Source organism: Pituophis catenifer, unplaced genomic scaffold (assembly GCF_029215685.1).
Source record: "Pituophis catenifer annectens isolate HBS135680 unplaced genomic scaffold, rPitCat1.0.hap2 SCAF_10, whole genome shotgun sequence".
Lineage (NCBI taxonomy): Eukaryota > Metazoa > Chordata > Lepidosauria > Squamata > Colubridae > Pituophis > Pituophis catenifer.
The window spans coordinates 18,071,446-18,098,014 of NW_027256890.1; the positions used below are offsets into that span (position 1 = coordinate 18,071,446).

The 26,569-nt window shown below is 44.1% G+C and overlaps 1 protein-coding gene across 1 annotated transcript; it reads right to left on the bottom strand.

The window, feature by feature from the left end:
- Positions 1-244: 244 nt before the first annotated feature.
- Positions 245-23,863, bottom strand: RORC (RAR related orphan receptor C). The gene is made up of 10 exons (XM_070950354.1): positions 23,797-23,863; positions 8,098-8,183; positions 7,693-7,834; positions 6,543-7,040; positions 6,116-6,237; positions 5,602-5,734; positions 5,070-5,177; positions 4,017-4,127; positions 2,378-2,487; positions 245-525 (listed from the first exon to the last, which is right to left on the bottom strand). The coding sequence occupies exons 1-10, from the start codon at positions 23,801-23,803 to the stop codon at positions 358-360; spliced, it is 1,485 nt and encodes a 494-aa protein (XP_070806455.1). The 5' UTR covers positions 23,804-23,863; the 3' UTR covers positions 245-357.
- Between the last annotated feature and the right edge of the window lie 2,706 nt (positions 23,864-26,569).

Below are 26,569 nucleotides of genomic sequence, written 5' to 3' on the forward strand. Positions count from 1 at the left end.
CTGGCAGCGATGTCCGATGTTACCTTCCCACGAAACTGTATCACGGTGGATTTGTTTGTGTCAAATAATCCCCCCTTTATTGCTTCTTGCCTCCGTGGCAGGTAAACCCTTAAATGTAAACTGGAGCATTTTGAGGGATCCCTCCGAGGGGGGGGGGGACAGGTGACCCTGGCCTGTTTCTCTTCCAGGATGAAGCGGGAACATCCCCAAAATGAGGACAGACGAGCGGTCACCAACTCCTTGTCCTGCCCGCCCTCTTGTTGACGGCTTCCCTCGATCCGATTCTTCGTTTTGCGTCTGGCTTCCAGCGTTAACGGGAGGAGACGCCTGATCTGTCCTCAGCTTGTGGGGAGGGGGTTATTCCCCTGTGGGCCCCTGGGTCAGTGGGTCAGAGTCTGAACTGAAGAGCTCTTTGTACAGCGGTGGGAAAACCGCGTGGACGACCATGGGGTACATCTGGCGAAAGGAACGGAGCTTCTCCACATGCTGGGAACAGAGACTTCGCAACTTTCCTTTGGGTGGCAACTAGAAAGAGAAAGTGGGAGAGAATGAGATACTCTCACGTGGTCTGGCTCACCTGGAAGGTGCCCCATTGTAGGAGATGACCAGGCTGAGCCTGAGGGAGGGGTCCAACACGCCATCAGTCACGAGTCCCTGCGTGCCCACAAGAGATCTAAGTCCAGCTCATCTTGAATGCCTTTCTTATCTCCCGCTCTTTTCCCTTAACCGTCAGTTGGCCAGATTCTTGTAGAGAATTCAAGCTTGCAATGAATCTTTACACTCATTTGAACTGCCTGAATCTCCTGATTTCCCTGGTGTTTGACACCCATCTGGGGCAAGATTCATGCCATGCCGGCTTGTCCTAGAGCAGGGGTCGGCCACTTTAAACATTCAAAGAGCCATCTGGACCCATTTCACACAGAAAAGAAAACACCGGGAGCCACAAAGATCATAACTGAAAGCCCCCCTTTCAATTCTGGAGCTGACCGGAAGTCCGCTTCCCCCACCATACAGTCTCCTCCTAGTGTTGTGGCTCTGTTGCCTGAGTCTGGGCTATCGACAGATGCAGACTCTGAGAGTGAGGAAGAGGAGTTGGCAAGGCCTCCCTCTCCAGGACCCTCCTCTCTGGCAATGCCTTCGGTGTCCGCCGAAGGGCAAGAGATAGGGCCGGGGCCAAGCACGTCCATGCAGCCACAGATGGACAGTGATGAGGGTAATGAGTCTTGGCTGGATCCATGCCAGCGTCGCAGAGATAAGCGTGCGCAACAGAAGAAAAGGCGTGCCCGAGATTAGGCTGAGTCACTGGACCACACCCCACAGGTTATAAAAGGGAGCGTGGTGGCCAGTCAAACCTTGTGACGAACAAAGCTGAAAGCTTCCACGCCATTCTGCATTGCCGGACTTTTTGCTATAGACTTTGCTGGATTATCTCTGGACTTGATTGACTCCGTAATTATTGAGCTGTTTCTTTTGATGTACCAGGAGTGGGGAGAAGTTATCTCTACTCTTCGTAAATAATAAACTCTTGGCAGGCAGCCACTAGGTTGTTGCCAAGTTCCGTTATCATAAGGAAAAGGATTTTGCCGGCTGGTTTGGTCTTTAACTCTTGAGCGTCTGTTGGTGTGTGTGCGTGTGGTTGGGGACAGAACACCTAGCGTCCTTTTTCCTCTACCTGTCCTAACTGAAAGCCCTATCAACTGTGGAACTGAGCGGAAAGCCCAGCCCCTTGCTATAGAGCCTCCTCCTGGTGCGCCGTGCTTCCCCCCAAAACCAGAAGGTCCTCTCAAAACTGTGGTGCGGACTGGTGACAGGGAGCTGCAACAGAGGTATGAAAGAGCCACATGCGGCTCCAGAGCTGTGGGTTGCCGACCCCTATCCTAGAGAGATTCGTTACTGCTTTTTGAGCGAAGGTTTCACCTAATCTGTACTTTTCTTCCCTAGGTGTAAAGCCTTGCTTTTCTCTATGTTAAATTTCATTTTGTTGGATAGGGCCCAGGGTTCAAGTCTGTCAAGATCCATTTGGTCCCTGAGCTTGTCTTTTGGGGTGTGGGCTCTTCCTGCCAGCAAATTGGATAAGCACCAGAAAGCAAGACGAGAAACAACCGACGAAAACTAATCAGGGAGAGAAACAAGCTAGAACTAAGGAGAAATTTCCTAACAGTGAGAACAATTAACCAGTGGAACAGCCTGCCACCAGAAATTGTACGTGCTTCATAAGTGGAGGTTTTTACGAAAATATTGGAAAGCCATTTGTCCGAATTGATACAGCGTCTCCTATTTGAGCAGGGGGTTGGACTAGATGACCTCCAAGGTCCCTTCCAACTCTGTTCCTTCTGTATTTTTTCCTCCTCTGTTCGAAGCCCCGGCAGATACTCACCTTGGCCAAAATGCCTTCCCGGTGATTTTTCTGCAGCATCTGTTTGAAGGCCACTTCAAGGTTGTTTTGTAAGTAGGCCACCTTGCTTTTCTCTTGCAGCCACGGTCGATCTGCAAAACGGAGAGAGAAACCTGCTGGGGCCTCAGTCCGTTTGCAAAATCAAAGCTGCCACAGAGGTCGGCACCCGCCCCCACCCCCCCACCCCCCAGGATCTGGTGCAGCCCTTTTGATTTATATTTTTTTTTAAATTTGATTTATATGCCGCCTGTCAGGTTTCGATCCTATCTCAAAATAAATGAACTTCCAAACTGCCAATCTTTAAGGAAATTTTCTCTTTATTCGAGCACAGCAACCGGATCCTGGCTCTTCGCGGTCAATACTGACCTTTGCCCCCCCAATCCCTCCCTTTCCGATCCCCAATTCTCTGCTTCTCATTGGCTATCTTCCAAGTCACTTTCCTGATTCCTTTCCCCGTCAGTTCACAGGAATGTTTCCCCCCTCCTCATCTCCAAGGAGACCGAATCTTCAAAGGGATTTAGCAGGCAAAAGTTCAGGCTTCATCCTCCCTTTTCTATGTCAGCACTGAGACGCTGACACCGCCCTTCTCCGGAGACTCAGGGCGGCTTACAATGCGTTAAGCAATTATTAAATTTATAGGCCGCTCGTGTTCTGGATAAGGTGACTCTGGGCGGCTTAAAGGTAAAGGTTCTCCTCGCACATATGTGCTAGTCCTTCCCGACTCTAGGGGGCGGTGCTCCTCTCCGTTTCAAAGCCGAAGAGCCAGCGCTGTCCGAAGGCGTCTCCGTGGTCACGTGGCCGGCATGACTCAACGCCAAAGGCGCACGGAACGTTGTTCCCTTCCCACCAAAGGTGGTCCCTATTTTTCTACTTGCATTTTTTTAAACGTGCTTTCGAACTGCTAGGTTGGTAGAAGCTGGGACAAATAACGGGAGCTCACCCCGTTACACCGCAGTAGGGATTCGAACCACTGACCTTTCTGATCGACAAGCTCAGCGTATTAGCCACTGAGCCACCGCGTCCCTACAGGACGGCTTACAAATCGTAAAAAAGACCGAGAAGCAATTGACACTTTAAAGCTGTGCAAATAAAAATCTTAAAAACCACGCAGAGCCCACAGACCCAAAGTTTCAGGGAGGCTGGATTCGGTCACGGCTTTCCTGGAGCAGCTGCTTGATTTTAAACGACGTCTTGCCTGTTTAATTAAATCTTTTAAACTTTTCTCAGGCCTAATATTATTATTAAGATGGTGCGGCGGCCGAGTCTTTTAATCCGTCTGTTCTTCAGAGACGGTTTAAATGGAGGGTTTGCAGCTTTGTACTTACCGTATTGTTAGAGGATCAGCTGGCAAAACCAACCATCCATTTCCAGTTCTTGTGTAAAATCTTTTTGCTTTTTTTTTGAGACGAGTGAAGAAGACACAAGACAATTGGAGAGGCAAATGTGCGGGGAAAGGCAAAAAAACAAAACAAAACAAAACAAAACAAACCCACCCCCTAAATTTTGTTTTCTCTTTGACTAAAAAAAGCTACAACCTCCTCAAGCCCACAGCAATGAAGTGCAGTCAAAAGAACAAAAGGGCCAAATTTTAACTCCACAACCAGAAAAGCTTTGTCCTTACTTGAGTTGATCAACACCAGGGCTGTGAAAAGAGCAATCTCGTTCTCGGAGAAGTGGAGCGAACACAGGCTGTGTGTGAAGTCGAAGATGGAGTTGATCAGTTCGCTGCAACCTGAAGAAAGGAAGACTCGTGGTTCAAATCACGCTGCAAAGAGGAGAAGGAGACAAAGAAAGAGACGTAGGAGAAGAGGTAGAGAAAGAAGAAGAGGAGGAAGAGGAAGAAAAGGAGGAGAGGAAAATGAAGAGGAGGAGACAGAGGAGGAAAGAGGAGGAGGAGGAAAAGAAGGAAGATAAGACAAGGAGAAGGAAGAGGAAGAGACAGAGAAGGAAAAAGAGAAGAGGGAGAAGAGCAGGAGGAGAAGAGCCGGAGGAAGAGGAAGAAGTGAGCACATGGAAGAGGAAGAGGAGGAGGAAGGATATAACAATTTAATGTTCCCCTTTGGGGAAGTTAGATGTATCTTGGAAACCAACTCCTGGAGTTGCAATCACCTCTCGCTGCCAGTTGATGTTCCTCAAGCCCACTCAAATAGCAGGCCTCCATCCTGCCACCAAAACGTCTTGCAAGACCCCCTTCTACACCTTACTTTAGACCCCAACCTGAACCTACAGGGGATTCCATCCTTCTTGATCCAGGTAGTAGGACACTCTCGTTGTCAACTCGCCAAGCATTCCTGACCTGCTCTCAAGTTGCCATAGGCAGGGGGGATGGGAAAACCGAGCCTCGCAGCTGCATCGAGGAACTTAAATTTCAGTCAAAACAAAGCACATTCCAGCCAGCAACATCAAGGTCATCTCCAGGGTGACCTACAGTGACTGGAGGGAGTGACTTCTACAACCCGCAAAATTGCTTCATTGGGGAATGTGACTGATGACACACCTTGGGGGGGAGGGGGGAAGCAGGGTCAGAGCAAGGCACGAATTAAGTGAGGTCAGAGTTAGCCTCACTTGGTTCGTGCCGACATGAAGCTCCTAATAAATAACTGGATTTCTTTTAAAGCTTGGCTTGAGGCTCATGATTTAGTCAGGGCATCGGTCAAAATTCTGACACTCGTACCCAGAGATTTGAAGACTTCTGGGCCAGCATATTTGCCCTCAAAGAAGACCGTCCGGTTCTCAGAATTGAAGGCTCGGCACATCCTCACCAGAACGACCTCCATGGCACCTGAAGGGGGGGAGAAGATGACATTAGCCTGGCCAATCCTTCCTTTTTTGGGGAAAAAACTTTGGCTGAATTCCTCAGCTCAGATCGAAATGGGTACATTCTACATCCTTTGACCACTGTTCTGGTTTCTCCCCGTCTTTGGGGCGGGAACAATTTTAGGAATTTTCTCACACTTCTAATCCAGTCAATCAGAAGCTCTCTAGTTGGCGAAAAATTTTCGAAAACATTACGAGCAAAGCCGAACGCAACGACGTAGGGAAAAAAAAGAGAAAATGCGTGAATCTCAGCCACCCGGCATAAAGGCGGCCCTTAAAATCACACCATAAAAGGAAGTACTGTTTGCTCTCCACTGCAAAGGCGGTGGTGGAAACCAGACCCACAAAGAGCTCTCGGGAACTGAGTGTGGCATCGCACCCCCCCTTACCTGCTTTGAGAAGCACGATCTGGTCGTTCTGGCAGAGGTCCATGAAGCCCCCCATTCGCTTGGCGAACTCCACCACGTACTGGATGGCTTCCGTGATGCGGCAGGCGCAACGTTCCCACATCTCCTCCATAGTCTAATGGGAGAGAGAGAGAGAGAGAGAGAGAGAAGATGATGATGAAGAAGTTTGGGTGGATTGTGAGAAAACAGAGGGGAGTAAAGATTCAGAGGAACGAGCACTGAAAACGTTCCCTAGTTGGGTAATGAAATGTCTATAAGGAAACAGCCAAGTTCAGAGAGCACCAAGGACCCCACAGATGTCTCCTCCTCCTCTTCCTCTTTGCAAATCCCACTCCCTTCTACCGCTGATGTTGCTATCTAACGTCTTAGTGAAACATCTGCAAGAAAACAACCCAGCTCAGAGAACACCAAGGACCCCACAGTTCTCTTCCTCCTCCTTAAACAGAACTTTAAGATGGGGTCTTTCTCTCGGAGAATAGGTGGAACCCCATCTTACCTTCTTCTGGTAGCTCCCAATTTCTTCTCGGGTGAAGGTCTCCCACCTCAGCAACTGGAGGTCTTCCAAGCGGAGCTGACAGGTCTCCCGGTAGGACTTGAGGACATTCTGGGTCAAGTGCTCTGCAGCAGGAGGAAGACAACAAGATGGCCGCCTATCTGCAATCGGAACCCCACAGAAGCTGCCTTGTCTTCTGTTGCTTTCCCTAAGCCTGATTTTGAGAGGTGGGCTCAAAACCCCATGTTTTGTCTTGGACTAGAGGACCTCCAAGGTCCCTTCCAACTCGATTATTCTGTATTCTGAGCAGGGGGTGGACTAGAAGACCTCCAAGGTCCCTTCCAACTCTTTGTTATTCTGCTGAAGAGTCCCATCGTCCACTTAACACTGCTTTTTCTTCCAGCCTTTCTGAAAACCTCCACTCACTCACCAATCTCCATCAGTGAAGGGCGCGGGCACTCCAAGAAGCTGGTGAAGCTCGGGTTGGCATAGAAGTCAAGGGTCTCGCTAGCTGCTGTCCGTTCCACTCTGCTGGCATTCAGGGACAGGAGGTCTGGTGACGCCTGCGTCTCCATAGCGTAATAGACGCTGGTCCTGGGTTCTACCTTGATGACTCCAGGACCATACCCTTTTTTGAAGAGGTCCTGCTGGCCTTCACCCAGGAGGCTCTGCGCCTTGGGGAGTCCGTTAGAGTAGGCCAAGCCCGCCGTCTCATCCGGAGACTGGCTAAGTCGGGTCTGTCCGGTGAGGAGAGCAGGAGAGCCTTCTCGGAGATCTAGAGAAGGGTCCAGCTTGAGTTGACCATTGGCCATGCCCAAGGAGAAGGTGGAACTCTCTCCGCCTTGATGTTGTTGCTGCTGCAGCTGTTTCTGGACTTCGGCGTGGAGGCTGTCTCGTTGCTTCTTGGACATCCGGCCAAATTTGACCGCTGGAAGAGAAGACAAATTAAGGGACGGTTTTCTAGAGATAAAAATGATGCAGGACACTTAAGACATGAGCAATTTGAGTTTATTCAGTAGTCACTTGAAGCTCCTCAACATCTCCAACCTGGTTCTTTTCTCCTCCTTGTCCCATTTTGCGATGTGTCATCACCAAAATGAGGCAAGGGACAGAGGGAACATCTCCAAACCCGAGAGCACGATGTGTTTAGAAATCCGGGAAAAACTTATTAGACTTGGGAACTGTTAAGATATTTAATTTAGTAGTTGGAACAGTAAACGGGCCATAACACACAGTTGTGGTTGATTGGTGGGAGAGTGTGGGTTCCTGCATGAGGCAATCTACGCTATGATTGGTTGCTGTGGGTGTAAAGGGGGAGTTTCTGTTTTTCCCGCTTTTTTCTTCTGTGTGCTCTGTTTATTGCTGTGCGATTTACCTCATGCGATTTACCTCACATAATTTACCTCAGAATGTTAGTGTGTTCCTGACTATCTTCTCTGTTGTCAATATGACTGATGTTAAATATGCTTATTTACATCAAATTACAAGTTCGTCTCAGCGTCTCTAACTTGGTTCGGACACCAGCTGCGCAATTCCCCGACAGGAACCCTCCCTGAGGTGCTTCTCAACGTGGGACTTACCGTCACGGGACATGCCGAGGCTGAGACATTTCTGCAGGCGACAGTGTTGGCAGCGGTTGCGACTGGTGCGGTCGATCAGACAGTTTTGTTGCCGAGTACAAGAATAGGTCACGTTCCCTTGCTGGCTGCGTCGGAAGAAGCCCTGGAGAGGAAGCCAAGAAGATGAACTGAGAAGATGGACCTTTGGTAGCTTTACTGGTGGCCAACAAAACTTTGTGAAGTCCAACAGCTCAGTGGTCCATCAGTGAAGAGAGCCAAAATTGGTTCAGTAGAGATTTATGGGCATCTACTTCCCTGACCCCCATATTCCCTCCCTGACTCCCACTCAGGAGAATCTTCTGCAAGGAAGAAGGAACAATTTTGGCAACACCCAAGATCCCAGCGATGGAGGAGACCGTTCCCCACCTTGCATCCTTCACAAGTGATGACCCCGTAGTGGATCCCGGAAGATTTGTCTCCGCAGATCTTGCAGGGGATCACTTCAATTTGGGCTGTGTGGGGAAAAGAAGACAAGAAGAGGTTGGAGAAGGAAGAGGAGCACGTGTGAAGCGATGGGAGAACCAGCACACAGACAAGCCATGTTCTGAAGGGATCAAACCAGGATCTGCAGATGATCTCCTTTTTCCTAATTGTTGGAGAAAGTCAACTACCAACATTAGACAGCCGTTCTCCAGCTCTTAGCCAAAAGACCTTGCAGTGCTCACCACAGTCCACCAGAGGGCAGCCTTACCCCACAATTGCTGTTAGCGCCTTTCACAAGACCCCAAAAAAATACTTAGGGGCAAACACTCCTTTTAACTAACATCCTTCTCTTGCTAAGACATGCATCCCAGCAAAAATTGTGTGTAAATCTGAAACAGAGGCTGTGGAGGGAGGCAGCAGATCTACAATCCAGGCCAGGAAGATAGAAGGGCAGTACAGCTAGTCCCCGACTTACAACAGTTTGTTTAGCGACCGTTCGAAATTATGACACTGAAAAAAGTGACTTATGACCAATTTTCACACTTACGACCGTTGCAGCATCCCTAGGGTCCTGTGATCAAAATTCAGATGCTCGGCAAGTGATTCATACTTATGACGTTCGCAGTGTCCCTGGGGGTCACGCGATCCCCTTTTGCGACCGTCCGACAAGCAAAGTCAACAGGGAAGCCAGATTCACTTAACAGCCGTGTTACTAACTATAACCGCTGCGGTGATTCGCTGAACAACTGTGGCAAGCGAGGTCATAAAATGGGGCAAAATGCACTCAACACATGTCTCATTTAGCAACGGAAAGTTTTAGGTTCAATTGTGGTCATAAGTCAAGGACTACCTGTAGAGAACCTGGGTGGAAAATCCACCGGCATTTGGCTTGGATCTGTACGGCCTGCTCTTTGGAAAACAGACCGAGGAGCCTACCTCACAGGTCCGAAGGCACTTTTTTCAGTGTCTTGGTGCCACCGGTCACTAAACGAATGGTTGTTAACTCGAGGACGACCGTACGTGCGCAATCTTCCGTCCCCATCGTCTCACCCGCCGCTATCTCCCTCCAATCTCCCCCCGTAATGACAAAATAACAAGCGGAAAGACAAAAGAGAGAAGGCATCACAAAACCACAACGACCAGATATTTTCTTCCCTTCGACTTCAAACGGCGATACTGGTAAGCCGAGCCTCGGGGAGCCGAGTTGAGTCAGCTTTTCAGTTACTCAGTCGATCCTCCTTGACGGAGCTGCCAGTAAGAAGTTACTCTCACTTTTAGCCAAAAAAAAAAAAAAATTAAAAAAAAAAAATTGGTCCTGCCGGTAAATTCGACTTTTCAACCTGAGGTCAACGGGGTGCTGCAAATCGAAATTGATGCACACACATACACACACACAAATGAGGGGTGTGTGTGGGAAAGTGAAGAGTACAGCGTGGTCCGGAATTGGTGTTTTTTTTTTCCACCCATGATTCCCCGTCCGGTTACGGAGTCGGTGCTGTCAACGAGGAAGAGGAGGGCAGGTCCAGTTGTGACAAGCGACACTTGTTCTCTGCCATCAACGTGGTTTTATTTCAGAGGGGTCTGCGTTTTGAAAGGGAGGGATGGGGGGAGGACTCTGGGCCCCCGGGGGTCACAAAAAGGGGCTTTTAACCCAGGATGGCAAGTCTGGCTTACTCAGACGTCCCAGGGTGGCCCCCTCAATCCTTCTCCTTTCATGACAGAGTGTTACCCTGTTTCCCCCGAAAATAAGACCTCCCCTGATAATAAGCCCAGTCGGGCTTTTGAGTGCATGAGCTAAAATAAGCCTCCCCCCAAAATAAGCCCTCCCTGAAAATATTTAAACGCAGAGCTGGAAATCAGGTAAGACAGCAAGAGGAGCCCCATCTTGCTCCATGCGCCCCAAAATAATAAGACCTCCCCGAAAATAAGGCCAAGGGCTTATTTCAGGGTTCAAAAAAATATAAGACAGGGTCTTATTTTCGGGGAAACACGGGTAGTATTCCTGTACCAACAGCTTTGGAATTCTGCCTCTTTGCTGCTCTGAAATGGAATTTAGGGGTCCTTGGTGCTCCCCGAGCTTGGTGGCCTTCTTGCAGACGTTTTATGAACCAGCTAGGGAACATCATCAGGGCTAGGGGGGTTTGTGGAGTGGAGGAGGACTGTGAAGTTCTTGATGCTCTCTGAGCTTGGTGGACTTCTTGCAGACGAACCAGCTAGGGAACATCCTCAGTGCTAGAAGGGAGGGAGATTTGTGGAGAGGAGGAGGAGGAGGAGAAGGAAGTTGAGGAGGAGAAAAAGGAGAAGGGGAGGAGGAGGAGAATCTTTGGCTTGGACATCCTTTGGTTCTCGTGGCCCCGATTGTGGGGTCATGTCACTAGTCCCTGTGAAGGTGAGGTTCTCGCTGGAGGACAACTATCTGCAGACAAGACTTTCCTGCAGGGGTGTTATGTTTGCTCCTGGTTGCCAAACTCTGCCTAAACTCCCTCTCGTTCAAGCGGACGGTCGAAGGTCAACCCAGGCCAGGAAGACCTAACCTCCCACCCCTCCCACTCCCCATTTTGGTTTGTTCTTTTTCAAAGTGGGCCTTTCAACCTTCCCTTTTTCTGAACAAAAATCGGAGAGCTGCTCGGTGGCCTCCTTTGCACCTGTTTGCGAGCACAAAACCCCCAAACCACACCGTTCGACAAACGGCACCGGCACTCGAGATGGAACGCCTGTGTCGGAGGCCCCCCTCCTCTCCGATCCCCTTCCCTTCTCCCCCTCCTCCCATCCCCACGGCACAGGGGTGCCCACAACAGGGGGAGAAGGAGGAAGATCCGTTGACACTTTCCCCACATGAATCAAACCGAAGAGCTGCGCAAGCTTTTGAGAGACGGGTACACAACTCCTCCGCCCCCAAGGATGAGTTACTCAGCTCTGTCGGATGCTGACAAAAGAAAAACTCAGGGGAGGTGCTTCCCCTCCCCCCCCACTTTTAAGAACGAACAAACTTGGTTATAACTGAGGACACTTCCGGGGGTCTTCTTCCCTTGCAAAGAGAAGGAAAAAATGCAGGAAACTGAATGAAAAAACTGAGGCGGGTTTTGAAGGATGAGCCGATCTGGAGGGAAAGCTGACAGGTTGCCAAGATGGTGATAAGACACAGGGCAGGCCCAAAGATTGGAAGAAGCAACATGGGGGAGGGGAAGAGACCCCCAACTTTCACGCCAAGGATGAGGCAGGGTGAGAAGCACAGAAAAATGGGGGTGGGGTGGGGGTGGGGAGAAGGGCCGTAATCTGGTACCCGGCGTGATGCTGCTTCATCGTGAGAGTGATGGGGACACATTACAAGGTTGCCAATGGTCCTTTTCTATGGAGGGAGTTTTGGCTTCTTCTTTAACATGATTGATGGAAGGAAGGAAGGAAGGAAGGGAAAGGGAAACAAGGAAGGAAGGAAGGGGGAAGAGAAGGAGGAAGGAGGAAGTGGAGGAGGAAGGAAGGAGATGAAGAGAAAGGAAAGGAAGAGGAGAAGGAGGAAGAGAAGGAAGAAGGGAATAGAAGGAAGAAGAGGGAGGAAGAGAAGGGAGGGAAAGAAAGGAAGAGGAGGAGGGAGGGAGGGAAAAAGAAAAAAGAAGGGAGAAGAGGAAGGAAGGAAGAACAGAAGGAGGAAGAGAAGAAAGAAGGAAAGAAGGCAGAGGAAATGATGGAAGGAGGAGGGAGGGAGGAAGGGAAAGGAGAGAGGGAGAAGAAGAAAAGAAGGATCTAAGGAAGGAAGGGGGAAGAGAAGGTGGAAGAATGGAGTGGAGGAGGGAGGAAGGAGGTAAGGAGAAAGGAAAGGGAGAGGAGAAGGAGGGAGAGAAGGAAGAAGGAAGAGGGAGAGAAGGAGAGAGGAAATAGAAGGAATTAGAGGGAGGAAGAGAAGGGAGGGAAAGAAAGGAAGAGGAGGAGGGAAGGAGAGAAAAAGAAAAAAGAAGGGGGAAGAGGAGGAAGGAAGGAAGGAAGAGCAGAAGGAAGAAGAGAAGAAAGAAAGAAGGAAAGAAGGCAGAGGAAGTGAAGGAAGGAGGAGGGAGGGAGGAAGGGAAGGGAAGGGAAGGGAAGGCTCAGTCTCTATGCTATGCAGAACACAATATTCACAATCTCCATTCCCAGATGCTCCAATTTCTCCTGGGCAATTAAGTGCAAGAATTCCCACTTTCCTAATGAAACCAGTCCTATAAATAGCCTCAGCCACTCCACCCACTCCAGGAGCTGAACTCATGCCTTCCACTTTCCCGGCTGGCTCATTTGGCAGCCGGGCTCCGGATCAGATTCCTACCTTCCTAGGGGGCCACCCTGGGACCCCCCCACCCCCAAAATCACGCCCAGGCTAAGGCCCTGGGAAGCTGTCCGAGCATTCCCCCCCCCCCCCGCCCCAGTAGCTTTTATGGTTTTAATGGGCCTTTCCTTTTTGTACACCCTGAACACAAACACAGAGAGAGAGTGAGTGAGTGAGAAAGAGAGAGAAAGAGAGAAAAAGAGAGACAGAGTGAGTGAGAAAGAGAGAAAGAAAAAGAGAGACAGAGAGAGACAGAGAGAGTGAGTGAGAAAGAGAGAAAGAAAGAGAGAGTGAGGGAGAAAGAGAGAGAAAGAAAAAAAAAGAGAGAGACAGAGAGATTGAGAAAGAGAGAGAAAGAAAAAGAGACAGAGAAAGTGAGAGAAAAAGAGAGAAAGAGACACAGAGAGACAGAGAGAGAGACACACACACACACACACAGAGAGAGAATATGCCTGTTTCCAAAGGGATACTCATTTTTATTTTCCTGAGCATTTCCTTCCTTCCCTTTCCTTTTCCCTTTCCTTTTCTCCTTCCTCCCTCCCTCCCTCCATCTTTCCTTTTATCCTTCTCTTCATTCCTTCTCCTCTTTCTTTGGAAAGAGAGGCTATCTATCCTTTCTTTCTTTCTTTCTTTCTTTCTTTCTTTCTTTCTTTCTTTCTTTCTTTCCTTCCTTCCTTCCTTCCTTCCTTCCTTCCTTCCCCCCTTCTTCTTCTTCTTCTTCTTCTTCTTCTTCTTCTTTCTTTCTTTCTTTCTTTCTTTCTTTCTTTCTTTCTTCTTTCCTTCCTTCCTTCCTTCTTTCCTTCCTTCCCTTCCCCCCTCTCTCTTGTCCTTCTCTCCTTCCTCCTTTCCATTCGAAGCCAGCTGAAGCTGATAAAGATCTGAAGAAGCCTCCGTCCGCCTACCTAGGCCTCTCTGGTTTCGTGGCCCCGCCCTGCCTCCCAGGCCATCCAGAGGGCCAACCCCACCCAGAAGGCTTCTAAACCTCTCCGCCGTCCTTGCTGGGCGGGCACTGCCAAGCAACCAGTTCTAAAGTACCAATACTCAGCGCTGAATAAGCCTAGCGCTGATGATGTTACCTAGTTTGGTAATAAAATGTCTGCCAGAAAACCGCCAAGCTCAGAGAGCACCACCGACCCCACAGTCCTCCTCCACTTTGCAAAACCCTCTCCCTTCCAGCACTGATGATGCCATCTAGGTTGGTAATGAGATGTCTACAAGCAAACAACCGAGGACCCCACAGCCACCTCTTCTCCTTCTTCACAAACCCTCCTAACCAGGGGTGAAATCCAGCAGGTTCTGGCGAACCCGTAGCGGAAATTTTGAGCAATTCGGAGAACCGGCAAATACCACCTCTGGCTGGTCCCAGAGTGAGGTGGGGATGGAGGTTTTGCAATATCCTTCCCCCAGAAGTGGGAAGGGAATGGGGATTTTACAGTATCCTTCCCCTGCCACGCCCACCAAGCCACGCCCACAGAACTGGTAGTAAAAAAAAAATGGAATGTCACCACTGCTTCTAACACTGACTATGTTACCTAATTGGGTCACGAAACGTCTACAAGAAAACCACACAGCTCAGAGAGCACCGAGGACCCCACAGACAGGTCCGAAGTCTTCGCTACCTCCCGTTTTCTGCCGTCACACAGAGCGCAGAGCACGGGAATGGAGTCAGCCTCTGGACAACTCTGCAAAGACCCGGATCTGGGTCCTTCAGAACATGGGAATTATTTATTTATTTATTTTATTTTATTAAATTTCTATACCGCCCTTCTCCCGAAGGACTCAGGGCGGTGAACAGCCGCAAGATAAAACACATAAATACAAAAATTTAAAATAAAATAAAAATGAATTAAATAATTTGGCTGAACAAATTTAAAATTATCTCTGCCCTACCTGGACCACAAGTGCAAGAGACAGCTGGGGATCTTCCCCTGCTTCTCCCAATCACTCATTTCCTACCGAGCCCCCAAAACGACTCCATTTGCAAAGGACTAATCCATAATAATAATAATAATAATAATAATAATAATAATAATAATAATAATAATAATAATAATAATAATAATAATAGTTAGAAAAAAGTATTAAAAAGCTCGGCGTGGGAAGACGCTGAGCTGAGTCGCTTGTAGAGCAGATGCCATCAATCAGAACTCAAAACTTATTTTATCACCGCAATTGGTCTCTTTGCCAATCGTCGAGAAGTTCGGTTTTGTCGCCAACAACTCCTGGGTTGAGTCACCCCCATCCGGCTGAAATTGCTGAGATCCAAACACCAACCATCCTTCTCCTACCCCCCCCCATTTTCTTCTTTTTTTTTTAAACAATTTTTTTTTTATTTTTAAACAAAACATAAAATATCCATCATCCATTACAATTGCAGACCGTGGGTCGGTCGGTTACAAATCTTTTGTGCGTCATCCCCTATTCATCATTTACTAACTTTCTAATTTATTTATTTTTATTTTATTTATTTATTTGTTTTAATTTGTATACCGCCCTTCTCCAAAGACTCAGGGCGGTGAACAGCCAGAATAAAACAGAACATACAAAATTTAAAAACAGTTTAAAAATAGCTAAATATTTTTGGCCGCAAATTAAAACAACCCAATTAAAATAAATTAAATTTAACCAAAACTGTGGGATCAAGCCAGCCCGGCTAGGCGAAATAAATAAGTTTTCTGACGAAATTTCTCGAATAATTTCTCCTATTATCAATCTCATATCTTTATATTATTATTCTCATTGGTCGTTTATTTAACAACGGCGTTTTCGTCCCATAAAAATCCTTTTCATGTATTATATTATTACATTTATTTCATATTTCATTTCCATGTTTTATTATCTGGACATTGATAAAATAAATCCCATATCATATAATACTGTTGATCTTCCTGTTCTCTGATTTCAAATGTCAATTTGCTCATTTCAGCACATTCCATCATTTTCTTAATAACTTCAGCCTGCGTTGGTATTTTCTCATTTTTCCAATTTTTAGCAAACACAATTCTAGCCGCTGTTAATACATTCACAATCAAATATCTCAATTCTCTATCTATCTATCTATCTATCTATCTATCTATCTATCTATCTATCTATCTATCTATTTATTTATTGCGATTTATATGCCGCCTTTCTCCCTAGGGACTCAAGGCGGCATATAAGAGTCTCCCTAGGGACTCTATTGTTTGTTTCTGGCAAAATCCCTAATAAAAATATCCCTGGTTTAAAGTCTATGTCTCCAACGTCCCCCAAGGAGCCTTGGTGGCGCAGTGGACTAAAGTGCTGTTAATTAGCACTTAGCTGCCAGCTGCCTGCAATTACTGCGAGTTCAAATCTCGCCAGGCTCAAGGTTGACTCAGCCTTCCATCCTTTTGAGGTAGGTAAAATGAGGACCCGGATTGTGGGGGCAATAAACTGACTTTGTATAAAAAAAAGAACACCGCTTAGGGGGCCCCGAAAGTCCTACTAAGCAGGTATATACAAAAGTATGAAGGCTATTGCTTAATGCATTGTAAGCCACCCTGAGTCTCCGGAGAAGGGCGGCATATAAATTGAATCAATCAATCAACCAATCAATCAATCAATTTTCAAATATCTGCTTGCTTCCCTCCTGCAACATACAATCCACAACTCTTTCGCCTCATCTCCAAATCGCAAACCAGCAAAAAACGGCGCCACGATATTGATCTTGGAATGGGCAGATTTCTCATGTGTGTGTTTGGTGTGTGTGTGTGTGTTGTGTGTGTGTGTGTGTGTGTGTACGTGTGTGCACGTAGCGACAAACCCGAGAGCAGCGAGGAATTGACTCAAACCCAACCCGAGAGAGAGATCAGACAGCCAGGCGGCCCTCGGATCAAAATTGCAGGTGTGGCAAGGGATCAAAATGGCACGCAACAAACAGCGAGGTTAAAATTGTTGCTTGGTGTGCTTGTCGTCCGGGCTCATGAGAACCCCTTCCTCTAAGGGGGGGGGGCTGCATTGGCAGCAATGTGAGCAGCCCGCCCCCTCCCCAAAAGGAGCAAACAATGCAAAAAAAAAAATATCTCTCTTATTCAGTGAGGCAGTCCAGGTTTCTCTCGGAGGGTGCAAAACTTCTTTCAAACTTTTATATTTTAACTCGCAGCCCCTCCCGACGGGTAGGCTAAGCCGAGGAGGGCAGCAACCACCCTCGAGATTTGAACTCGGGGCAGCCCAATTTTTACTGCAGCCCTCCACGAGCTACCTCCCCAATTATGATCAGCCTCCGAGCCTTCCCAAAAATGGAAAGATCCAGTTGTGAGGGCCACGGATCCATGAGCTCAGCATTTCCAAACCTGTCCAGATTTTGGGAGAAATGAAATCTGGGAATCGCCGGAGCAACAAAAAAAAAAAACAACTCCTAATGTTGCCAGAAAAACGAAATTTTTTAACAAGGGGGGAATTGGCAAATTAAGAGGAAAATAAGGCTTGGCAGCTTTGCTCCACGTGCCAGTCTGGAGATGCTCTTTTACGGAAGATGCTGACACGCTTTGCAAAATAAATGAGAATGCTTTCTTTTTTATCCCTTTTTTTCTTAAAAAAAAAATAAAAATCCTTTGACATCTCCCGTCCCCCATCCAGGAAGGGGCTTATACAGGGAATCCTCGCCTTATGACCTCAATTGAGCCTCAAATTTCTGTTGTGAAAGTGAGACCTTTGCAAAGCTGAGTTCTGCCTCGTTTTTATGATCTTCCTTGTCCCGGTTGTTAAGTGAACCTCTGCAGTGGATAAGGGAGTAACCCAATTGTTAAGTGAAATCTGGCTTCCCCATTGTTGGAAGGTCGCAAAACGGGATCGTGTGACCCCCCCGACTTACGGTCGTAAGTATAAATCGGTTGCCAAGCGTCTGAATTTTGAGCCCCTAACCACAGGGATGCTGTAAAGGTCGTAACTGTGAAAAACAGTCACTTTTTTCAGGGCCGTCGTAACTTGGAACGGTCACTAAATGAATGGTGGCAAGTATAGGACTATCTGTAACAGCTGTTTGCAGCTCGCCATGATGGCAAGAAATAGCTTTCTTTGCTTTCTCTTTAACATTTCTCGAGCCTTCCTTTTATGCCGGCGCGAAAAATCTGCAAAATCGTATTTCGGCTTAATCCAATTTTCTCCCGAGCGGATCTCATGGGGAGCTTCTGTCTTGAGCCAGAGGCAGCCCTCTCCCCCAAATATTGTGAATAAGATGCCGCATACAAGGAGAACATCTACAAAATGTTTTATAGACGGCATTTACCCCTGGCGAGATTGGCCAAAATGTTTCCCAATAGACCACCAAATTGCTGGAAATGTAACCACCAACAAGGGACCTACTACCACATGTGGTGGACATGTCCCAAAGCCAGAGATTATTGGACAAAAATTTTAAAATGTTTGGAGGAAATTGTTGAACAAAAAACTGATATGAAGCAAGAGTTATTCCTTTTGGGTATAATAAAAGGTAATATAAAAAATGAAATTCAATACATCATGCTCCATATAATCACCTCAGCCAGAATCACATTCTCCCAAAATTGGAAGCAAGAAAACACCCCATCAAACACAACGATTATAAAAAAAGATGCTAGAATACACAGAAATGGACAAATCAATGATGGAATTAAGAGACAGAGAGGAAACAGTGTATTATGAGACATGGAACAGGTGGTATAACTGGCTTGAAAAGAAGTCTAAAATTAACGTACAGTGATTGTACAGAAAAGATAATAAATGGATAAAACGTATATTTTAGAGTGTAGTAGACATGTAAACATTGTATATAGTATGAAGATAAGTAACTATGAAATAAGAATGTATATGTATAAAACAACAGGTGGGTAGATAAGTTGAAATTAAGAAAAAATTCCAATAATGGAAAGATGTAATAGTGTAATTGTAATTTTAAAGGTTAAAAATGTTGAATATATATGTATATATATGTATGTATATATATGTATGTATATATATATATATATATATATATATATATATATATGTATGTATGTATGTATATATATATGTATATATATGTATGTATATATATATGTATATATATATGTGTGTATATATATATATATATATGTATATGTATATGTATATGTATATATATATATATATATATATATATATATATATATATATATATATATGTCTTTTTCTTTTTCGTAGGCTTTTATGTGCATATTCTTTCTAGCCTAGTAGGTAAAACCTGGCTAGAAAGAATATGCATATATATATATATATATGTATATATATGAGTCGGCCAGGCAAGTCCATTTTTAATCTATTTATTTATCAAATTTATTTGCCATCTATCACACCTGCATCTTGACTCAGTGGCCAAGAGGCAAAAAAAGATGAACAGCATTGATTCCCCATCCATCCTTCGCTGGCTTGACAGGGAGCCGAGAGTCTTGCAAAAGTTAGAAAGAAAAGGAAGGACAAACAATTAAATTAAATTATTAAATATTAAATTAAAACCACCGAAGCCAGCAGCGTTCATGCCAAGCTTTGCAAATTTGCAACGGTTTCATCTGAGCAAAATCTGCGTTCATCTGCCCAGTACGTGGGGATAAAGCAAGCAAAAAAAAAAACCAAAAAAAACAATGTATTTGCAGAATTAACAGATTCTAGCGAGTCATTTTCAGATAACACCTTTGTGTACATGGTGGAGTGAAACATATATAAAGAGCTGTTTCTGAAAATGGATCATCAGTTTTATTTTTAGCTTTAGTTCGGGAATGGCTTTAAATCAAATCTAAGCCACCAGAAGGAGAGGAAAAAAAAAAAATGCAATTATCAGCGTATTTAAAAAGTTAACACTGTAGGATGGGAATTGTCTACGGTTTGGGGAATATTACACTGATATCACCTGAATATTAGCTATCCATTCACTGGACTAGACACTCCTTCTCTTAATAAACCTTTTAAAATTATTTCCACTGTTGCTTGTCTCTCTTTTTTAAAATATATTTTCCAATTTTTAAGTTCATTTTCTAATCTGCAATTTTTTTTGCTCAATTAAAATGAAAAAGAAACCCATTATTTCCATATATATATAATATATAATTTATTATCTATCTATCTATCTATCTATCTATCTATCTATCTATCTATCTATCTATCTAGTATCTAGTATATAATATATAATTTATCCAGAAATGGGAGTTGATTGACAGATTCCTTGGCTGAAAATACCTTGCCAAACAATAGAAGGAAAATATTATTTTATAATAATATTTTAATATATTATTTTTCCTTCTAATGTTTGGCAAGGCATTTTCAGCTGAGGAATCTGTCAATCAACTCCCATTTCTAGATAAATATGCTATATATAAACAACAAAAGGAAAAATTATATATATATTTGTTTTTCTTTCTTTTTCGTAGGTTTTATGTGTATGTCTCTTTAGCCAGGTTCTACCTACCTAAACCAAACTAGGGCTGCATAATATCTTGGTTTATGTAGGTAGAACCTGGCTAAAGAGATAGTATATATATAATAATATCTAAAATATTTTATACATTTATAAAATAAAATATATAAAAATAATATTTAAAAACCGTATCTGGGCTCTTCCAAAAGCTTCAGCTTGTTTATTTTCTCAGCTATCTTGGCTACAAATTTGGAAAGTGTGTGTTTTTTTATAGACACTTAGTTAAAACAAACAATCATTGCAAATCTCTTTCTAAATAGTAATAAACAAATTCTTCTGTTTATTTTCTTTCTCTCTTGTTCTGCTCCTGGGCAATTTTTTAAAAAAACTATTCAGAGCAGAAATAAATTTTCTTTCAACTGCTTGCATTAACAAGGCACTGAAATAATACTCGATAAATATCTTTAAAGATCCTGCTAATGCAAGCGGGCATTTCAGGATAAATGAAAACATTTTGACAATCTGCATTTTAAAATTCAAAACATCGAGAGAAGGGGGGGAAAAAATCTTGCATATTCCAGAAAGGGAGGAATTTGCAAATAACATCCTTAAAACTCCATCCTCACTTTGCAAAACCCAGAAAAAGGCGAGCAAACATTTCACCCTTTTCTGGGTCCTTGTGAAAAAGAACCAACATCCTTCAAGAAATATTTCAAAAATATTCTGAAGAGGCATCGCCATTTTACAAATATATTCTGAGGGACGCAAACCATGTGCTGAGAGGTTGTATAAACCTTTCCATGTTTCGGTTCTGTTTTGCTACGCCTGGCTGCGAATTTGCAGAAAAACCCGACAAGATTTTTCCATCCAAAAAAGGAAAATGAAGGAATTTGAAAGCAAGATTTCCAACTGCGTGGCTACCACTGCAGAAAAAACAATGGCTACCATCCTGCCTTCCGTTGAGGATCTGTATCCTGCACGAGTCAAAATGAGGGCTGGGAAAATATCTACAGACCCCTCGCATCCTGGACATAAACTGTTTCAACTCCTACCCTCAAAACGATGCTATAGAGCACTGCACACCAGAACAACGAGACACAAGGACAATTTTTTCCCAAACGCTATCACTCTGCTAAACAACTAATTCCCACAACACTGTCAAACTATTTTTTTTTTATTGCAAAAGTTTTACAATTACATTTTCACCCCATTTTTCCCCCCCAACCCACCCCACACTCCCCACCCTAACCCCCCCAAACCCCCTACCCCTCCCCCCTGACTTCCATAGAGTATAATCCCATCCAAATCCCCTTTTTATAAAACTTGAACCCCTCAAACCCCCCTTATAATTTTTTATCTTCACAAAATTCATACATTTCTATTTTTATATAATACTTTTACACTGTCAAACTATTTACTAAGTCTGCACTACTATTAATCTTCTCATCGTTCCCGTCACCCATCTCCTTCCACTTATGACTGTATGACTGTAACCTTGTTGCTGGTATCCTTATGATTTATATTGACTGTTTCCTAATATGATTTAATTGCTTATTTGTTCCCTACGACTATCATTAAGTGTTGTACCTTATGATTCTTGACAAATGTATCTTGTATTTTTATGTACACTGAGAGCTTATGCAACAAAGACAAATTCCTTGTGTGTCCAATCACACTTGGCCAATAAAAAATTCTATTCTATTCTATTCTATTCTATTCTATTCTATTCTATTCTATTCTATTCTATTCTATTCTATTCTATTCTATTCTATTCTAATTCTAATTCTAATTCTATTCTAGAAATAGGATCTATTTGGCCATGAAAAAAAAAATCTGAAAAAGTGATTGTTTTCTCTCTTGATTTCCTTTCTTCTTCCCTTTGCTAGTTTTCTTTGCTATTTGTGTTTTACACCTTAGAACAAACTTTAATAAAAACAGTAAAACACAAAAAGGGCAGTTTGACACGAGGCCAACAATAAAACTTATCGTGTCAAGAAAGGATCCCAAAACCGATTTGCTTTTTAGACTCAGAAACGCACCACTAAAAAGCCCCCCATCGTACCACACCAAAAGGCTTCCTGAAAAAGAAAAAAATGCATCTCTGAATCTCGGTTTTGCAATGTGAGAAATCCAGAATTTCAGTTCATAAATCTACTGCTTTGACAGATTTTTCAACTTTAGCAATTTACTGTAGAGATGCTTCCATCTTTCTCATTTTAGCATCTACATCTATATATCTCTATTTCTCCATCCATCCATCCATCCATCCATCCATCCATCCATCCATCCACCCACCCACCTACCTACCTACCTACCTATCTACCTACCTACCTATCATCTATATATAGAGAGAAAGTTGGAAAAAGGGATGTATTTAGGCCAGGTTGGGGACAGATCTTAAATTCCTTGTGAGGTTTTTAAAGAAAGGAGTTGTTGTAAAAATTTATGGGGTGTCCTCTCTGCCTTAATATAGTCAATTTGTGGGAAAGAGGAAAGGAGGGAAGGAAGGAGAGAAAGAAAGAAAAAGAAAGAAAGAAAAGAGGGAAAGAGAAAGAGAAAGAAAGTGAAAGAAGATAAAGAGAGAAAAAGAAAAAGGAGAGAGAAAAAAGAAAGGGAGAGAAAGAAAGAAAGAAAGAAAGAAAGAAAGAAAGACAGACAGACTGACTGACTCTAGTTAATTTTGGGTGCAATTGAACAATTTATCTGCTCTCTGAGGGGAACTGGGACCGAATTTACATCAAAACTGTGCCCATTCCCCCAGGTCGCTACAGTGCAATCCTCAAATGGAAATAATATCGTTTTTAAGTCTTGCAACTGTTTATTTTTATTTCTTTATTCAATTTCTATTCAATTAAGTACCAGAGTTATTAATGCACATAAGAGATGAGGTGAATCAATTTTTCTTCTTTTTTTCTTTCTTTCTTTCTTTCTTTCTTTCTTTCTTTCTTTCTTTCTTTCTTTCTTTCTTTCTTTCTTTCTCTTTCTTCCCTTCCTCTTTCTTTCTTTCTTTCTTTCTTTCTTTCTTTCTTTCTTTCTTTCTCTTTCTCTCTCTCTCTCTCCCTTTTTCCTTTCTTTTTTTTTCCTTCCACTTTACTTCATCCTCTCTTTCTATTACTTCCCCCCCCCCCCTTCTCCTCCTTCCAATTTACAATGAGTACTTGGTGCTAACAGGCCCAGCATTTCGAAGAGTTTCTCTCAATATTGCAAAATTAAACCTCTGCTTGCTGGCTTTATCTTCTCTTATCTCCCCTTATCTCCTGTATAGTTTCATCTGATTTTCAGGAGACACCCAAAGAGGCATTCAGAGTTTCCGAAACGGTGAACAAGTCGGGCAAAAATGCAACCATCACAGAAATCAAGAACCATAACATTCATCCATAGCGCAGCGAGACAAGCAGATTACACAAATACCAACAGACACAATCCCAGATGAGATCAGCCTCTGTTTCTTCGAGACCTGGCAGCGTAGAAAAAAGGAGGCCACAATAAACCTGGTTTCCCACCCCCCAAACTGAGATTCTGCAAGAATTTTCTGGGACTCTGCAAGAGGATAGTTAAAGGAAGGGGGAAAGCTTGCTCAAACACAACAATTTTCTTCCATGGGAGCTGTGCTTCTAGAAGAGAAGTTTGCAGAAACTTTTATTCTCTTTTTAAACTTTTAAGTTTTGAGAAATTTGAAGAAACGTTTCTTTTTAAAAGCTTCAAGAAGTTTGAAGAAACTTTTCTTTTTTAAAGTTTCGAGAACTTCGAAGCAACTTTTCTTTCTAAAAAGCTTCAAGAAGCTTGAAGAAACTTTTTTTTAAAGTTTCAAAAACTTTGAATAAACTTGCCTTTTTAAAAGCTTCAAGAAGCTTGAAGAAACTTTTCTTTCCTTTTTTTTTTTTTTTACGTTTCAAGGTCTGAACAAGTTTGCAAACTTCTGCTCCCAGGGCACCAAACAGCAGCAGTGCCCCCTCTGACATCCCATCCCAAGTGCCACTGGTACCTCGCATGATGCCACTGGGTTGTGGGGCAGCTTCCGAGAGGCTGGCGCTTTGATTCTACCACACCTGTTCAGCACCTGGGGATGCCAGATGCTAAGATCAAAACCTGGGAGGCCGGTTGGCGAACGCCGGTTCAATTTTCTATAACTTTCTCGTTTCGGAAAAGACACATCTGGGAGCAAGCAAGCCTCCAGGTAATGTACTCACCTCAAGACTGTCATTCCCCGGGGCCAATCGGAAGCCCCGTCTGTATTTTGGGGGTGGGGAAAAAGAAGGGAGAAACCGACAGCAGCGGGCTGGAAAGTTTCAAAACCGCAAAGACGAAAAAAGAACGAGAAACAGAACGACCACAAAAAAGGACCAAGTTTCCGTTAGCAAAAAAAAAAAAAAAAGCAAGAGGGATGTTGTTTTTTTGGGGAGGGGGTCTTCCTACTTGGAGAGAAAAGAGACAGGGGCTCCGCCAGCAAGTCTTTCAATATTTGGGCTAAAAAGAGCTTTTTTTTTTTTTATTGGCTTTTCTTTTTCTCTCTCTCGTCTCGACGGAATGCAGATTGGCTCACTGATTCGAGCGACCTGTCTTTGGCCAATCTCATTTGTCACTCTTTCTGCAGGTATGGAGAAGTCAGTGATGGGGGGGGAGTGAAGATTGGTGGGGGTGGGATATAATCTTGAGACCCCTTCTGAAATGGCAGCCTCTCTTAGGATCTTGGGGGGAAAAAATTTAATTTTTTTTAAAAAAATTCTTTTAATACAAAGATTCCATCTTACATTAAACAGTGTGTCATCTAGGTATATAATTCTTTGTGTCTTAACAATTAAACTTACCGCCATATTCATTTCTTGCATTCGTTCTTATATTAATACTAAATAATAATAATATTGATAAAATAACACAAACCTAACATTTATATATATGTCTATACAGTCCATTTTAATTTACTTTTGCTTATCAAATTTAGATACTGCCAATCTCACTCACAAGAGTTGACTCTGGACTGTTTATAGATAACTGAGCTTTTCAGCATCTTTCAAGACAGATTAAAAAAAAAACACACCAATGAGGCCTTAATAATTATACACTAAATCAAGAGTGTTGGGGCATCTACTCAATATCTTTGTTAAACCTAAGGCTTCCCCCACCTCCCCAGGTCCTTTTCATTATTTAACTGATTATGAATTATTGGTAATAATTAAGGCCTCTTCCATTCATTTTATCCGATGAAAAATTCCGTCTCTTTTCAACCCTAAAAACGAGATGATGATGATGATTTTAAATGGCTCTTGTTTATCTGAATTAGTGTCGCTTAGGTGAGATGGGCGATGTGGAAATTTAATAAATGAATACGTTTTTTTTTTTTAAAAAAATCTTCCCCTCGCTGAGATTTTTGGGATGGTTTGTAAGGAAGGCGAGTGAGTGAATGGGACAATTTCCAATGATTCGGTTAGTTCCCCGTTATTATTATTATTATTTTTAAAAAAAGGGTTTAAAAAGCCCAAACAGGATATCTCTGTGATTTTTCCAACTGGGCGGGGGAATGGCGTGGGATAGTCCCAATTTAAGATCTCGTCCGCTTTTCTAAGAGAGATGACTATACATGGGCAAAACACGCAGGTCTGTGTTTTTGGGGGGTCACCGCAAGCTCGTAGCATTGACGTAAGGAGGAACACATCCATTTTCAGGACAGCTCCTTCCCCCCATTTTGGGTGCTGGTGGGGCCAACATGGTACTGCACACGCCAGCAAAGGATGCAAGAACCCATGATGCTGATCGGGCACACAGGATGGGGTTGCACCACACAAGAAAACTGTGCCAGGCACCCTGCAGAGAGGAAGCCAAGGTGCGCCCACCTCCCACGCCCAAAGGCCCCAAATTTCTGAAAAAAAAAACAACCCAGATTTGGGGACTGACAAAAATAAAATAATTTTAAAAAAAGACATTGGTTTTCTTCAGCTTCACTTCTTGGTTTCAGGGTGAGGGAGACAAATAGCTGCTTAAAAGCCGGGAAGATAAATAGGTTTCAACGGCGGCTCCGTTGAGCCTCCCAAACCAGGAGCAGTCTACCTGCAGAGGCCCACAGGGGAAAGGCAAGACGGTGATAAGCTTTGGGAATTCTTGCCTTTTTTGCTCCTTGCAAAGGGGCCACCGGGCCCCAATGCCATGTTTCCAACTTGCCAAGCCAAAGGATAACCACGATTGAACAGAGATCGAGCTTCGAAGCGCGGTGCAAAAAATGGCTAATTCGCCCTTCCCGAAAGCTGGTTAGAGGTCCGGCACAATCAGGGCTTCTCAAACAAAATGGATTTCCGGTAACGCCCGGCTCAAAATCCTGCCGAATCAGGGTTGGAGACTAACCGAGTTTAGCAACGGCAGCCTCCTTCGATCCCTCCAGATCAGATCAGTCAAAAGAAATTTGGCAAAAGTTTGCTTGTTCCAAAAGAGCTTTTGGCCATCAAAACGGGGTTTCTCTGCTACCCCCAATGCCAAATGGGGAAGACCCCCCCCCAGTCCCATTCCCCAGACATCTTAGCCCCAGCTCAAAATAATTCCCCCACCTGGGAACCCCTCCCCTCAGCTGCCTCTCTTTCTACTTAATATTAGGGTTGTTTCTGGATTGCAGGAGACCAAGATCAAACACTAACCATGGTTAGATCTAGCCAGACCCCTTTGGGCTCTCCAAAAATCCCCGTTTTGCCCTTCATCAAAGTTTTACAACACAACAGCACAAGTGCTCATTTTCAAACACAACCGGGAAGTTTTTCCTTTGACAACTCAAA